Raw genomic sequence first — 14,701 nt, 5'->3', positions numbered from 1 at the left:
ACTTTTGCCTCTGAAAGCATGGTTAGCTTTAGTGTGTGCACTGGAGGGTTGGTGTCTCTTCTGTGTGCTGTACGAGGGAGGGGCAAAGCCAGTTATCTCACTCTGGCGATCTTGGGGCCAGCTCTCTCCACACTCACAGGGCAAGAGGTGGTCATCTTTCCCTCACGTAAGCCACCACAATGCAAACGAGGTGGGGGAGAGATCGTAATGTCAGTTCTTTTACTCTAGTGATGGCAAAGTAGGCTTGTCTGCATCATGGTCAATGGGGTCAGCCTCAGTGTACAGCCCAGGTGGCATAAAGGGTCCTGTTTCCCCTGTGCTGCAACAGGTGACAGACAAGGATAATTTCTCACCAGCTCTCTAGCCTTCCATAGATAACAATGGGTCCTTGAGGGAGTGTGTCTTTCCCTATCCCATGCCACTGCATGGTAAGCAAAGGGTAGGGGAGGTGAGGTCAGTTAGGCAGTACTCATTCCCTCAGAGCTTTCTCACAAGGGATCAGAGGAACCATTCAGTTGAAATACCAGGGCTTTGCTGAGCTGGTTACAGCCATCACTAGGGCTAGCAAGAAAACTGCCTTCCCTCTTTGGAATGATAACCTCATCTAGCACCGTGGGCTTCCTCCTCACCTGGGAAACACACTAGGGACCATTTCTTTCTAAGGGTTTTTTTTTTTTTAATTGCAAAGGAGCAAATGATATTCTATTTTCTCAATTACTAACTGACCTCTTTTTTTGGTTTGGAAATAGAATATATTATACATATTAGAATGTATATGCAAAATATTATAATATATACAAAATGATTATACTGAATTTAAAAAAATCTTAATGTATTTTTTTTTAAATCTAAAACTTCATTTAGTATACAAGTCAACTGTTCTGTAGTCTTCAGATTGAAATTAGGGTCTAACTATTCTTAGCTGAGCACTCTGCTACTGAGCTATATCTACAGCCCATTACAGCACACCTTGAAAGACCTTGTCCTCTGTCATTCTTTTCTCCGTGTGTGGATTCAGTCCTGTGCCCGTCCGTCATCTTGGGTTTAGAAGCTACAATCCAAACTTTACATTTTCAACTTAATTGCATAGCTATATTTGAGATGGATGTAGAAAATACCAAATAACCTGTGACAATAAAAAAGCATATTGGAGAAACTGTAATGGATCATGGTGGAGATGATGAGCCAGGTTCACTACCAATTGTTAATAGATCACCACTAAGAACACTCAATCAGTTGAAGACCAGCTACAAGGGGACCGTCATCCTTGTGATGAAAACGACAACAAAGAACAGCAAAATCAAGTGGTTCTTCTGTGAGACCTAGAGCTCCTGAAATCCTCCAAGGGTCATGTTGAATTTATCCTGACTGTTACCCACTTTGCTTGATGTTACCAGCAAGATTTTTGCCAGTGTAATCAAGGAGGAAACTTCTGAGGGTCCTCACAGAGCATTCAACATCAAAAATGACTTTCAGTAGACGAAATGTGCCTGACATAAAACTAATTTAGAGAGCAATCTCATCGGGAGTTCAGAGGAAATAGGCTCACTGTAGCCACAACATTCACGATAAACTTCTGACAAATAGTTAGCCCATTAACCCAGAAGGGAATTGTAAACAATCTCAACAAACAACAATAATTGTACCATGTCTCCTGTGGAGTACAAGAATATTTCATATGAAAGTACATAAATATGTGCGAAATTTCAACTTAATACCACACAAATTTTGAAGTTAAAATGTATGTGTCTATATATAAATATAATTTAAATTTTATGAACAAATGTCTATAAATATAATTTCATAAATATAACAAAATAAAAATTTGTCTTTTGGTAATAATTTTGCCATCTTGGTGACACATGTGACCGTGTGATGACAGTAGAATTCATTCTTATATAATTCTGAGTCGACATGATTGATTATGAAAACAATAAAGTTGTCAATATATTATTATAGATCCCATTCATTGGTGGGTATTACTCTAAGGAAGAGTACAACGTCAAGTGTGCATATTTACATCATCTCTGCATTTAAACATTCTTTTTGGAGTTGTCATTTTAAAAAGTTTACTAGGAAACTCTTAAGTGTAAGGAGACTTTCTGTTTCAAAGTTTTGCATATTTAAAACATACCCTCAAGCAGTTGTTCTAAATATTATTTTTAAGCAGGGCAGTGATGGCGCACGCCTTTAATCCCAGCACTAGGGAGGCAGAGGCAGGCGGATCTCTGGAAGTTCGAGGCCAGCCTGGTCTACAAGAGCTAGTTCCAAGACAGGCACCAAAGCTACAGAGAAACCCTGTCTCGAAAAACCAAAATAAACAAACAAATAAATAAATATTATTTTTATTACAAAGCCATACTTATGCTGGTTAAATGTATTCTTAATAATTTTTAAAACTATCTTACTTGAAATAGTTTCTTGATGAAATTGCCTTAGTTCAAATTCTTATATGCAGATACAGATGTGAGGGTCCTTCCTTCTTTGATTCCTCTCTTCCTAACCCTTTCCTTTTTTTTCTTCTCTTCTTATACCTTCTCCCTATCCTCTCTTCTCTTTCCTTCCTTCCTTCCTTCCTCTCTCTCTCTCTCTCTCTCTCTCTTTCTTTCTTTCTCCTTCCCACACTTTCTTCCCTATACTGATTGCACCTCCCAGAAATTACACAAATGTTGATCGAGTGAAGCTAATGGCTCTTCTTCCTTTAACAACTATCCAAAGGGAGCTGACAGGTATAGGCCCTAATAAAGTATCATGTTTGCTTTGTGTTTAGAATGTATCAGTGGCAGATAAGGCATGTGAAATTGAATCTGCGTATGTGGAAAATATAAATTATCCTTTTTTTGTCAAAATTCTTGGTTTCCTATCAGTTATTCAAAATGATTTTTAATTTAATTTTATTTTTTCACTGCGGGCAGTTTCTTTGTATGTCATAAAACATTGGCTTCCTGGATTAAACAAAGCTTCTATGATGTGGGGTTATGCCCTAAATGACCCTTGTCAGAATGAGATGCTTATACTTACTTTCTATTCCTGGAGGGTAGACAATGGTTCCATTAGCAAGAATAAAAAATGACATAGTGTTTTGTCCATCAATTAAGCTAGCCAGAAACCTTTTGATTTTCCTTCCTCCCATTCCACTTCAGGAGTACTGGATTACAGACACCTGAAGGATACCATGGCCAGATATCCTAGTTCCTGTGATTCAAATTTAGGGCCTCATGCATTACCCATTGCTCAATCGCTCTAGCCTTTCGTGTTATATTGTCAGTATTTTCTTAGCCTCATTTATATTTTCCGAGCCAGCCCCTCTTCTTTCCCTTTATGAGAACAGTATATGATTAGAATTTATTAATTCTGAAGATTCACCTTTGAAACTTCTCAACCTGAATATATTTTGCAGAAGAACAGTGCAATTATAAACATATGAATGGAAGAAGTCATTAGGGAAAAGTTATATTACAAGGCTATTACGATCATTCTGTTTCTTAGCCAGCATGATGCCACAGACCTGTAATCCCAGTATTTGGAAAGTAGAGGCTGGGTCATGATCATGTGCTGGAGTTCAGACAATTGGCCTGCTGCCAAAGCAGAAAACTTGGGCAGTTACCTTACATATATGCTTGTTCGGTTTAAATTGTATGAAGTTTCCTGACCCTTACTCTAAAGCAGTCATCCAAAATTAAAGTTAATGTTACTTTTTTATTTATATTTTCTTGATTACTCCCTTATCACTTCAATTACTTTCATTCAGGGCTGCTATTTTCCTCTGGTCTAGCTAGAGCACTCTTGATTTCCTTTTGAATTTTATCTTTGTGAAAGTAATTTATTTGAGTTATGATTCTATTTGCCTCCAGGTAAATATTTCCTTAAGTTATGACCAACATTTTCTGTCTCAAATATATTTCATATAATGACTGTTCAAATTTATAATTTACACATATTTTAATTTTAATTATGTATTGTCTCTTTATGCCTGTATTTTTCTAATATTCCACTTTACTTACAGAAATAGGTACATCATTTACTGTCTTGTTTTTTACTGATAGTGACTTAGGGTTTGTCTTTTTTTTCCCCAAGTTTAATCACTTTTCCTTCTTTGTGTATTTAATGGACTTTTACCTGGACATTAGATTATAATTACAGTTTTAACATACTCTAGATTTATGTTCTTTCTTAGAAATATGCTCATTTTTAATGTCCACACTAGATAATAAGAATAATTATGTGCTTCCTTTGAGAAGTGAGCAGTTTCCTTAAAAATGCAGATAGTCTGATTAACTCAAATTACTCTCAAACCCGAAATTCTACAGCTCGCCTTTCCTGCTGGCGTGGAAAACCCTGTTGTCTCCGTTATACAGAGCAATCCACAATGGAACACATAAAGATCGGACAGGATTGTCTCCCAGTGGGAGAAAGACAAGTGGGTGTGTGTGGTGAGAGCAAACCAAAGAAGGCCTAGAATCAACATTTAATTAAATATTCCAAGAAAAATTATGTGTCAATCAAAAGCATTGTTAGGGTGGAAATGGGTGGGAACTAGTCTTGTAAATTTTGTCTGTTTACATTTTTCCCTATCTGCTTTAACCTTCTGTCCGTGATACAACGACTTCTATGTTTGGAAAGAAGGATGTCACAGCAGGAAGCTCTTGGCATGTGTTCTTTTTTTTTCCGTTTATTTATTTATTAAAGATTTCTGTCTCTTCCCAGCCACCGCCTCCCATTTCCCTCCCCCTCCCCCAATCAAGTTCCCCTCCCTTGTCAGCCCATAGAGCTATCAGGGTTCCCTGTCCTGTGGGAAGTCCCAGGACTGCCCACCTCCATCCAAGTCTAGTAAGGTGAGCATCCAAACTGCCTAGGCTCCCACAAAGCCAGTACGTGCAGTAGGATCAAAAACCCACTGCCATTGTTCTTGAGTTCTCAGTAGTCCTCACTGTCCACTATGTTCAGCGAGTCCGGTTTTATCCCAGGTTTTTTCAGACTCAGGCCAGCTGGCCTTGGTGAGTTCCCAGTAGAACATCCCCATTGTCTCACTGTGTGGGTGCACCCCTCGCGGTCCTGAGTTCCATGCTTGTACTCTCTCTCTCCTTCTGCTCCTGATTTGGACCTTGAGATTTCTGTCCGGTGCTTCATTGTGGGTCTCTGTCTCTGTCTCCTTTCATCGCCTAATGAAGGTTAATATTCAGGAGGATGCCTATATGTTTTTCTTTGGGTTCTCCTTATTTAGCTTCTCTAGGATCACTAATTATCGGCTCAATGTTCTTGGTTTATGGCTAGAAACCAAATATGAGTGAGTACATCCCATGTTCCTCTTTTTGGGTCTGGCTTACCTCACTCAGGATAGTGTTTTCTATTTCCATCCATTTGTATGCAAAATTCGAGAAGTCATTGTTTTTTACCGCAGCGTAGTACTCTAGCGTGTATATATTCCATACTTTCTTCATCCATTCTTCCATTGAAGGGCATCTAGGTTGTTTCCAGGTTCTGGCTATTACAAACAATGCTGCTATGAACATAGTATAGCATATGCTTTTGTTGTATGATAAGGCCTCTCTTGGGTATATTCCCAAGAGTGGTATTGGTGGGTCCAGGTGTAGGTTGATCCCAAATTTCCTGAGAAACCTTGGCATGTGTTCTTAATGAGCCAATACTGATGGAGGAAGGTCATTGGCCAATAAAGAAACTGCTTGGCCCTGTGGGTGGAGTAAACAGAACAAAATGCTGGGAGGAAGAGGAAGTGAGGTCAGAGACTCACAGCTCTCCTCTCGGGAACAGACGCCTGAGAGAGACGCCATGCCCTGCTCCCGGGATGAAGCTCCGACCCAGGATGGACATAGGCTAGAATCTTCCTGGTAAGCGCACCTTGGGGTGCCATACACAGATGAGTAGAGATTGGCTAAATTAATATGTGAGAATTAGCCTAGAAGAGAATGGGCCAAGCAGTGTTTAAATGAATACAGTTTGTGTGTTGTTATTTCGGGCATAAGCTAGCCGAGCGGGCGGCTGGGGTGCTGGGGTGCTGGGGAAGAGGCCCCGCCGCCCCTAATACTACATATGGCGCCCAACGTGGGGCTCGAACCCACGACCCTGAGATTAAGAGTCTCATGCTCTACCGACTGAGCTAGCCGGGCGGGCGGCTGGGGTGCTGGGGTGCTGGGGAAGAGGCCCCGCCGCCCCTAATACTACACAATACATTTTGTTGTTTACTACTAATAACCATAATGGATTTATTGCTAAGCTAAAGAAGTGATCATTCCTTGGTGAAAATATCAACATAGAAGAAGATTTTAAGTACTCATTGTAGCAATGTGCAGATGACTCAAAAGATTTTGAATCTCCTGATTCATACTTATGTCTCCTATTCAGTGTAAATTAAATAAGTAAAAGAGCCTTAGCTAAAAAAAAAATAATGTAAATTCTGATTTAAATATACAATTATGGAAAATATCAGTAAGGATAATTAAACAGTGCCAAGCCAAACTATAATTTCAAGACAGCTGTTTGCAACAGTTGTAAGAAATATTGGCACTGAGATTCAGAACAATACAGCCAGATATGGGGGCTCAGGTGCAGCTTAGCATTGTCACTATGGGAAAACTGACAATTCATGTGGAGAGAAGAGAACATATTAGGTAGCTGATAAAGATACTGGAGAAAAACGCCATTTTGAAGGAATTAAGAAGAAGAAAATGTGAAGTATTCTGGTAAAGAAAAATAAGTATTTAATTTTTGTAGATGGGGGAGTTTTGACATAATCTCTCTGACAAAGAGGAAAGGTTCGTTGAATTGTTCTCAAATATCAATATATATTCAAATCACCTTAGAAAGTTTCACTAGGAGGCCAGGCGGTGGTGGCGTATGCCTTTAATCCCAGCACTTGGGAGGCAGAGGCAGGCGGATCTCTGTGAGTTCGAGACCAGCCTGTTCTACAAGAGCTAGTTCCAGGACAGGCTCCAAAACCACAGAGAAACCCTGTCTCAAAAAACCAAAAAAAAAAGAAAAAAAAAGTTTCACTAGGGTCCTACTTTGTCCTCTCTCCAGACATCACAACTATCCCAGCAAGAGGAAGTAATCTTCACGTAAAACAGTACCCACTGGCATTCTGGTAGAAGTATTACACAAATTATATTATAAACAACAAAACAATAGCAGTAGTGATTCTTAAATAAGATAAAAGAGAATATTTAAAAAAAACCCACATACATTTTATCTATAAAGGATTTGTCCATGTCATGATGGTCTCATGAACAATGTTTTGCACAAGATGAACTCAAGCTTGTATTTATTATTGTGTTTTCAGAAGTAGAATAATAGTGTGTACATAAGCAGTATAAATTTAAATCAGTACCCAGTACCATATGGTTTTAAAAGTTATTTGTTCTAATAAGGATAATTCAGTCTTATTGTCAATTTAATTTGTTGTACAGAAAGAGATATGTATGCAAATCGTATCTTCAATGGAAATAAAATATCATTATTAGATATAGTAATAGGGCTTACGATCCCCCTCTTTAACCCACATTCAGATTTCCTACCTTGTGACTCTTTCTCCTTTTCTAGCAGCAGTGTCAAGGGCCCCTGATTATTAATGATAGGATTAGACCATCATGATTTTCTTGTAGGAAGTACACTGTGTACCTTAGTGAATTTTAAACTATTAGATCTACTAGCCAAGAAATCTCATAGCTTTGTTATTTTATTTCACAAGAAGTACCACTCAGGCTTGGTTGAAAATCTGTACTAGTCATGGATGTGTAAGTGCACAATGCCAGCATTTACAAGACTGACGCAGAATAAAACAGAAGTATAGAACCTAAGGGTTATGTACAGAGAAACAAATCAGACTGCAGAGGTCTCTAGCCCCTATCTACTGTCAAGTTTTTTGAATGCTAATGATTACATATTTTAACATGTAATAATAAGATAATTTGTAATTACAAATATAAAATAATTCATTTATATTACATTGGGAGTGATAGGAAGACATTTGTAGGATTTTCATGTCATTAAATCATTCTGTACTATAATTAGTTATCACTAATATTCCTATTTTATAGATGATATTTCAGATAAAAGCTTAATGAGTTTCTTAGCCCAAAAGTCTGAAATTTCATAATTTCATGTGTGCCATTGAATTGGTATACTGTATAATCTTCATGGTATGCCTAATTTAACTGCAATTGAACTACCTGAATTTACCACTGATAAACCATGATACATAATGTTCCTCGCAGAACTAAAGTATAAATAAAACACATTTTAGATGAAATGGATTTAGCGTAAAACTTCCTTATCAGTGGACCAGCAGGTTCTCTTTTCATTACTGAAAGAAATTTCCAGCAACAAGCCGGTTTCCATTTCTGTTTGTCTTTGTTTGCTGTCTTGTCGGGGTTTCCTTGGTTGGAGGACACTCTCTCTGCTCTGAGGGGCTGCCCCCACTTCCTTGTTGAGGGTGGCTCTGACTATCACATTGTAGCAATCTGGGTTGTGTTTATTCACATCAGTTAGATAACCACATCTAGGCACCCAGATTTAAATAACAATGTGTTATAATTGGGTAAAATAGGTTTTAAGAGTTTTAGCATAGGCTGGACTGAAATGCATGCAAATGAGTTTTTGATACCATGCACTACACCTAAGATATCTTTATTTATGCATCCAGCATAAATTACTGTACTATAGTTGCTATTATTACAGAATATTTTGCTTTCACTTATACGGAAGTATGTTTTGCAGTTGTGTAGTGTTAACTGTATAAATGTAGTCTGAAAGAGAGGATGGTGTTCATTGCTTATTTGCCATCTTTTCATGTGTATGTACATGAAATACATACATGTTCATGCTTTCCTTCTTCTCATGCTTGTGGATACACATGTCTATGCAGGAACATGGATGTGTATAGGTATGAAGAGACTTGAAGTTGGTTTCACAAATCATGCCTCATTGGTCTGCCACCATATCAATTGATGTAAGCTCTCCTATTCAGACTAGATGTGAACAATACAGCTGGTATCACCGGCCTGCTTGCCCCCATTTTTGACTTTCTAAGCTGGAATCACGGCTGTGTTTATGAGCAAGCACTTGCTCAAATTCTGAAGACAGAACTCTGGTCTGCTTGCATGCATGGCAGACATTTTAATTGCTAAACTTTCTCCCTAAATTAAATTCATATCCTTAAAATCTCATCTATCTGTTTTTCACTGCAAGAAATTTCAGCAAGTCAGTTTATATTTCAGCAGTAAAGTGTGGAGCAAGCTCAAATTTTCGCTATTGAAATTGAAATCTTCTGTTGCATATATATATATATATATTACAGTTTATATGCTAAAATGAACAGTGTACTTCTATCAGAGCAATACACACACACACGCGCACACAATTAGTTATATGTAAAATTATGTGTGTGTGTGTGTGTGTGTGTGTCTGTATACAATTGAACTAGTGTGTCAGGAGCCCATAACAGACCAAAATACAGATGCTACTGAAGTCCTACTTGGCAAACTAATGAATTTTACTGGGATTACTTATAGGAATATAGGTAAAGGGTTATTTACAGGAGAAGGAATGACTCATAACCAACTGCATCATCAAACCCACCTCAACATGGGTCAAGCTCACAGAAGTTGGGAATCTGGAGCACACTGCACAGCCTGCAGGCAGCTCAAAAATGTTGGAAAGTGTTCTTTTTTAAGTGACTCTGTTGGTCTAAAGCTCTTGTAGTCAGCTTGGCTGGTTCATGCTTCTCCCTGGGAGCTGGTCTGGTCTCAGTCTTCCTTGCAGCTTGTCTTGTCTGAAAGAAATGCTCAACAGTTTTATTTTTCACACTTGGAAGAGGTGTGCCTGGCGAATATGCTCAGTTTCAGAAACTTCTTGACTATTTTCAGTTATCTTTTGGTTTAAGGAGGTTCCCTGTAGTTTGGTGTGTTTCAATCACAAGATAACTGCTTCTCAGCAGCTACTACAAGAAGGTTTTGGGAGAGCATTTTCTCAAGAGCTCTGCTACATTTCCTTAACTCCTCATCAGAGACACTTAAGAGAGTTTGTTCAGCTGGACAGTGGTGCCACAAGGCTTTAATCCCAGCACTTCCCAGGCAGAAGCTGGCCGATCTCTGTGAGTTCAAGGCCAGCCTGGTCTATAAAAGCTAGTTCCAGTACAGGCTCTAAAACTACAGCGAAACCCTGTCTTGAGAAACCAAGTGTTTATTCTAGACAAAGCCTCTAAGGAAAAACAGTGTCTTCCTATTTATTCAGCTAGGCTGCTAGGTTTACTTGTTTTCTGTATAAAACAAGGAAGCAAGTTCTTCATCTCTCATCTCTCATCCCTCAGTCTCCTGCTTTCAACCATGATTCTTTACAAACTTAGAAAATCAGACTTTTCATGACTACTTGAACTGATTTAACCTAGAAAAATCAGTACATAAGCCATGAGATGGAATTGAATTTTTATAATCTCTAAATTAAATATTGATATATAATTCAATGAAATAATATGTATTTATGCAATATCTGATTTTAACAATAGTATATTGCAGTATAGCTTACATGATAATACATATAGTGAAGAAACATCCTCAAAACTATTGTATAAGAAATTCTGGAAATTCTAAATAACCACAGTTAATGGTATCTCACTGCTTCAGAAATGAAAATCAAATTGAATTGCTAACTACATGGTTTTTAAAGTATTATTTGTTACTAATATTTTTCCAAGTAATTGAGTAGGAGCTAAAACGCAGGAATTATAATGACTGTATTGATTAATTCATTTGCATGCTCACTAAGCACTGTGTCTATTTGAAGCACCAAACTGCACGCCGACTGTGAAGTGAGCAGCATCAGTGCTCATGATTAAGAACTGGGGATGACTAAATAATGCAGAAAGAAATATTGAGAAACAGATATTGATTATTCATTAGCACATATTTTTCTCATTTTTTGAGATTATAATATAATTATGTTTTTATCTTCCCTTTCCCTATCTAAACACTCTTATATACTCCTTGAGTCTCCATATATATATATATAGTCTAGAAATCTTAAAACATTTTAGCTGATGCTAAATCTTCACTACTAAAAGCTCATATCATAACATAAAAAAAAACTGAATTTAAATTTAGAAACTATTTTTCAATAGATTGGGTTTCTCTTTTTAACTATATATAACTAGCTAAACAATGCTTGTGAAGAAATATAGGCCAACAATGCAGCTTTTATGTTCTGAATAACAACACTGGAACACGGTTTTCTTGTAGGCTCTTATCAGTGCTGATAATCCACTGACTGTTAAGTGTTTTGATGTTACTCTTATTTGATTAACTGTAGTCAGTGGGGAGCTACCATCAGAATTCTCTTAAGTTTGAAAGTGTACTACATATGTTCTTCTCTGCTTGCATTGCTTTGAAATGAATATGAGCGATAATCTCAACAGAATACATGATCTGGAATTTTTTTCCCATCAGCTCTTTCCAGACATCCGTGCTTGAGGCTACTTTATAATTGTGAAGGGGCACATACGATTTAATCTACTTACGGAGGGTCTATTGGCTGGCAGACTGTGAAGCCGTAATGGAATTCAGAATGAGGACATATTTTGTTCCTGAATCCCGTGTGCCTGATCTCGGACCATAGCTCTCAACCATGACTGAGCAATAAAATCACAGAGTTCAGGGAAACTGCTTAGAATAGAAAAGTACGGAGAATGTAGTATTCTAAAAGATTAGAGATGTGACACTCAGAAGAAGGTTAAGAATATTTCTGATGTCCATGTAAAATAGCAATAGGTAATACTAAGTTAAAGCTAGAATTAATGGAGGATATGAAGAGGAGAATGCATGATAAAAATTATAGAACCCAGTTTGAAGACTTCCACAATGTTACACGACATCATATTTCAACCTTTTGATTTGTAAAATGAAACTAATGACACCGCCTTCCTGAAAGGGTTAAGCAAAGGATGATCTATATTTAAAAATAAAATACAACATAGTACTTGAGATACTAAAGTGCCCAGCAAACATTTGAGGTGGCCTTTAGGTGTGTTGAGAGGATCCTTACTTTATTCAAAGTGCAATTTGATATTAGAGTTTGCATTGTTAGAAAAATCTGTTCAATGAATGTTTTCGTACAGTTAATGTATTGTCAAGTTGAATGGACTCAACACAGATAGAATGTGGAGGTTCTGGGAGGCTCAGAGAGGAGGCTGCTCTCTTCCTTCAATCAAGGATGCTTGAGACAGAGAGGTCTACAAAAAGTCAAATGAGGTCCAATTCATTAAGTTTTGTTCCTAGTTTCTGGGCTACCAGAGTTCAGTTTGAAAAGCATTTTTCATGCCAATGAATTCAAGGCTATTCCCGAGTTTCTCCTCTTTCTGACTCAGTGTATCGGCTTCTCTGATCCGTCTGGAGTTGCATTTTGTGTTTTGTGCAGGGTGAGGCATATGGACCCAAGGTGCACCCACCTATCTAGCTGGACCAACTCCATTTGTTGAAGATGCTTTCTTTCACTGTGTGTATAGTTCTGGCATCTTTGTCAAAACTCAATTGTCAATTGGTGTGTGGCTGTCCCATTCTTCAGTTTTGCTTTTTAAAGTGTGCTTCAGTCTACTGTTATCTCGAATAATATCTATGTTCAAGAAAATATCTTTAAAATTTCTGTGATTTTTCCCCAAAGGACTATGGGATAGAATTATTAAAAAGAGGAATACCTGATTGTTTTGTTTAAGTAAAGAAAAGTGATGGAAAAATAAGATTTTGATAACTGTAGAATGTCCCCACAGAGACCTTTCCCCATGGGAGGGGGCTTGAAATCTTTCCCTCCCCTTCAGTCTGTGAAGATAGTGGGGTTCACAGGGAGCACGAGTTCAAGCTTGTTCAAAGTTATCACAGAAGCACAAAGGTGAGAGGAAGAGAGGCCCAAATGCCCACAAAACAGCATCTCACAGGGATCAGGCAGTTGGGTTTTAATAAAGATTCTGGAGATTATTAGAGCAGTTTTTCCCAAGAACCTAAAAACAGATTTGACAGTTTTCCCCACTGCACACATTGATGTATAAAGAGGAGATTTTCTGGTTTGTACCCTGCAGTTCAAAGGATAATGCTGGAACTCTGTTGTGATAAACAGAGGAGAGACTTTAATATGCTTTCCCAGGAATGGTTATGCCTTTGTTCTCCCAAAAACCAAATGGCATGGCTGTTTATTCAAATGACCAGTAGTAGATTACAACCTTTAAAAATTAAATCCTGGCTTAGAGTTTAGTATTATGTCAGAGTTCATGTTTAGCAGGATTTAAAATATGATTTAATCTTCATTGTCCCTCAGACAAAACAAAATAAAACAAATATATTTCAGGATAGGGCTATAAATGCTTACACTAAGAACATACTAATTTGATAGGTATTTTTCTTTATATTTACACTTCTAAGTGTTACAAAAATTGGTGGATAATTATCAAACTAAAAATGTAATTAGCAATTTATTTTTAGTTGTAAGGTAAGTTCTTGATAGAGCTTTATCTATCTAAAATTCAAAGTATAAAATTAAATTATACCATTATACTTTATTAATTCATGTATTTAAAATTAATGTGGGAATGTCTTATTTATCAATGGAAGTTCACTCTTAAAAGAAGAATATATTAAAAAAATATTAAGGTAAGACAGCATCCTTCATGTTTACATTGATAATTAAGATCCTTTAAAAATGTTTAATATATTTATTTTACTCCTGAATAGAAATAAGTTCTCAAGTTTCCAACTCTTTGATCTATATTCTTTTTTAGGACTTTGGCGATGATGGGTCCTTGTATATCACCAAGGTTACCACAGTACACATGGGCAATTATACCTGTTATGCAGAAGGCTATGAGCATGTCCATCAGACACACATCTTTCAAGTGAATGGTAAGAATAATACTTTTACTGTCAACAGTTTTACATCACTTGATAATCTCACAATTGAATGGGCAATACCTTAACTTTAACAAAGATTCTAAATTTTAGTTTTTAGACTTACTGTTAGAATGGTATTATTTATTTTTAAGTCCTCAAGTAAATTAACACTAAAAATTAGTAACAATTTAGTCATAATAAACTATTACAAAGTAACATTTTAAAGGATGGGCAATTGAAGTTATTGGTTTTGGTAGAAAGTACCAATCATTATACAAACATGAATTTTAGAATCCAATAAGATTAGTAATTTAGAATTTTAAATCAGACCAGCTGTTTGATTACTCTTATTAGCAGCACCGAAAACTCCTTCTTACCTTGTGTCCTGATATCAGTTGTAACTCCAACACCTGTGCTGTAAGAGGGAGGCAGATTAGGAGTTGAATGAAAGGCATCCTTACCTATAAACTGAAAGTATCCCGAGAAATATGGGTCTTTGCCTACGTTTTTTTTTTAATTGCATTATTATTTATGTGAAACATGTCTTACATTGTGATGCTTTATTCAGTGTTTTGGAGTGTTAATCAAACAAGCTTATTTATTTAGCACAGATTTAACCTGACTTGACATAGAATCCTTTGTATGATGTGTTTTTAGTACTGTGCTTCATACTGTATCAAATGTACTATTTATCTACTTTGTGATCTATAAAGCCAAGCAGAGGCTGTTTTGAGGGGCTGACAGTGTGATCGGCATGCATGCCTGCATTCATTAAAGAAGACTCAAGCTATGAGTTTGGATGCCTAGAGTTGGGTCTT

At 37.1% G+C, this 14,701-nt stretch overlaps 1 protein-coding gene and 1 non-coding gene across 2 annotated transcripts in view; one reads left to right on the top strand and one right to left on the bottom strand.

The window, feature by feature from the left end:
* Fstl5 (follistatin like 5) overlaps positions 1–14,701 on the top strand; it is a 410,609-nt gene that overhangs the window by 268,419 nt on the left and 127,489 nt on the right. Inside the window, exon 8 of the mRNA XM_041659533.1 lies at positions 13,775–13,895. Within this exon, the coding sequence (XP_041515467.1) occupies positions 13,775–13,895 (121 nt within the window). The remainder of the gene's footprint in view (positions 1–13,774; positions 13,896–14,701) is intronic.
* On the bottom strand, positions 6,056–6,128 carry Trnak-cuu. The gene has a single exon. It is a non-coding gene; the product is annotated as a tRNA-Lys (tRNA).

The sequence above is a fragment of the Microtus oregoni genome, unplaced genomic scaffold (assembly GCF_018167655.1).
Source record: "Microtus oregoni isolate MIOR12 unplaced genomic scaffold, Mior012 000010F_ref0000083, whole genome shotgun sequence".
Lineage (NCBI taxonomy): Eukaryota > Metazoa > Chordata > Mammalia > Rodentia > Cricetidae > Microtus > Microtus oregoni.
The sequence above is the reverse complement of the archived record's forward strand: the minus strand, read 5'-3'. Positions and strand labels throughout refer to the sequence as shown.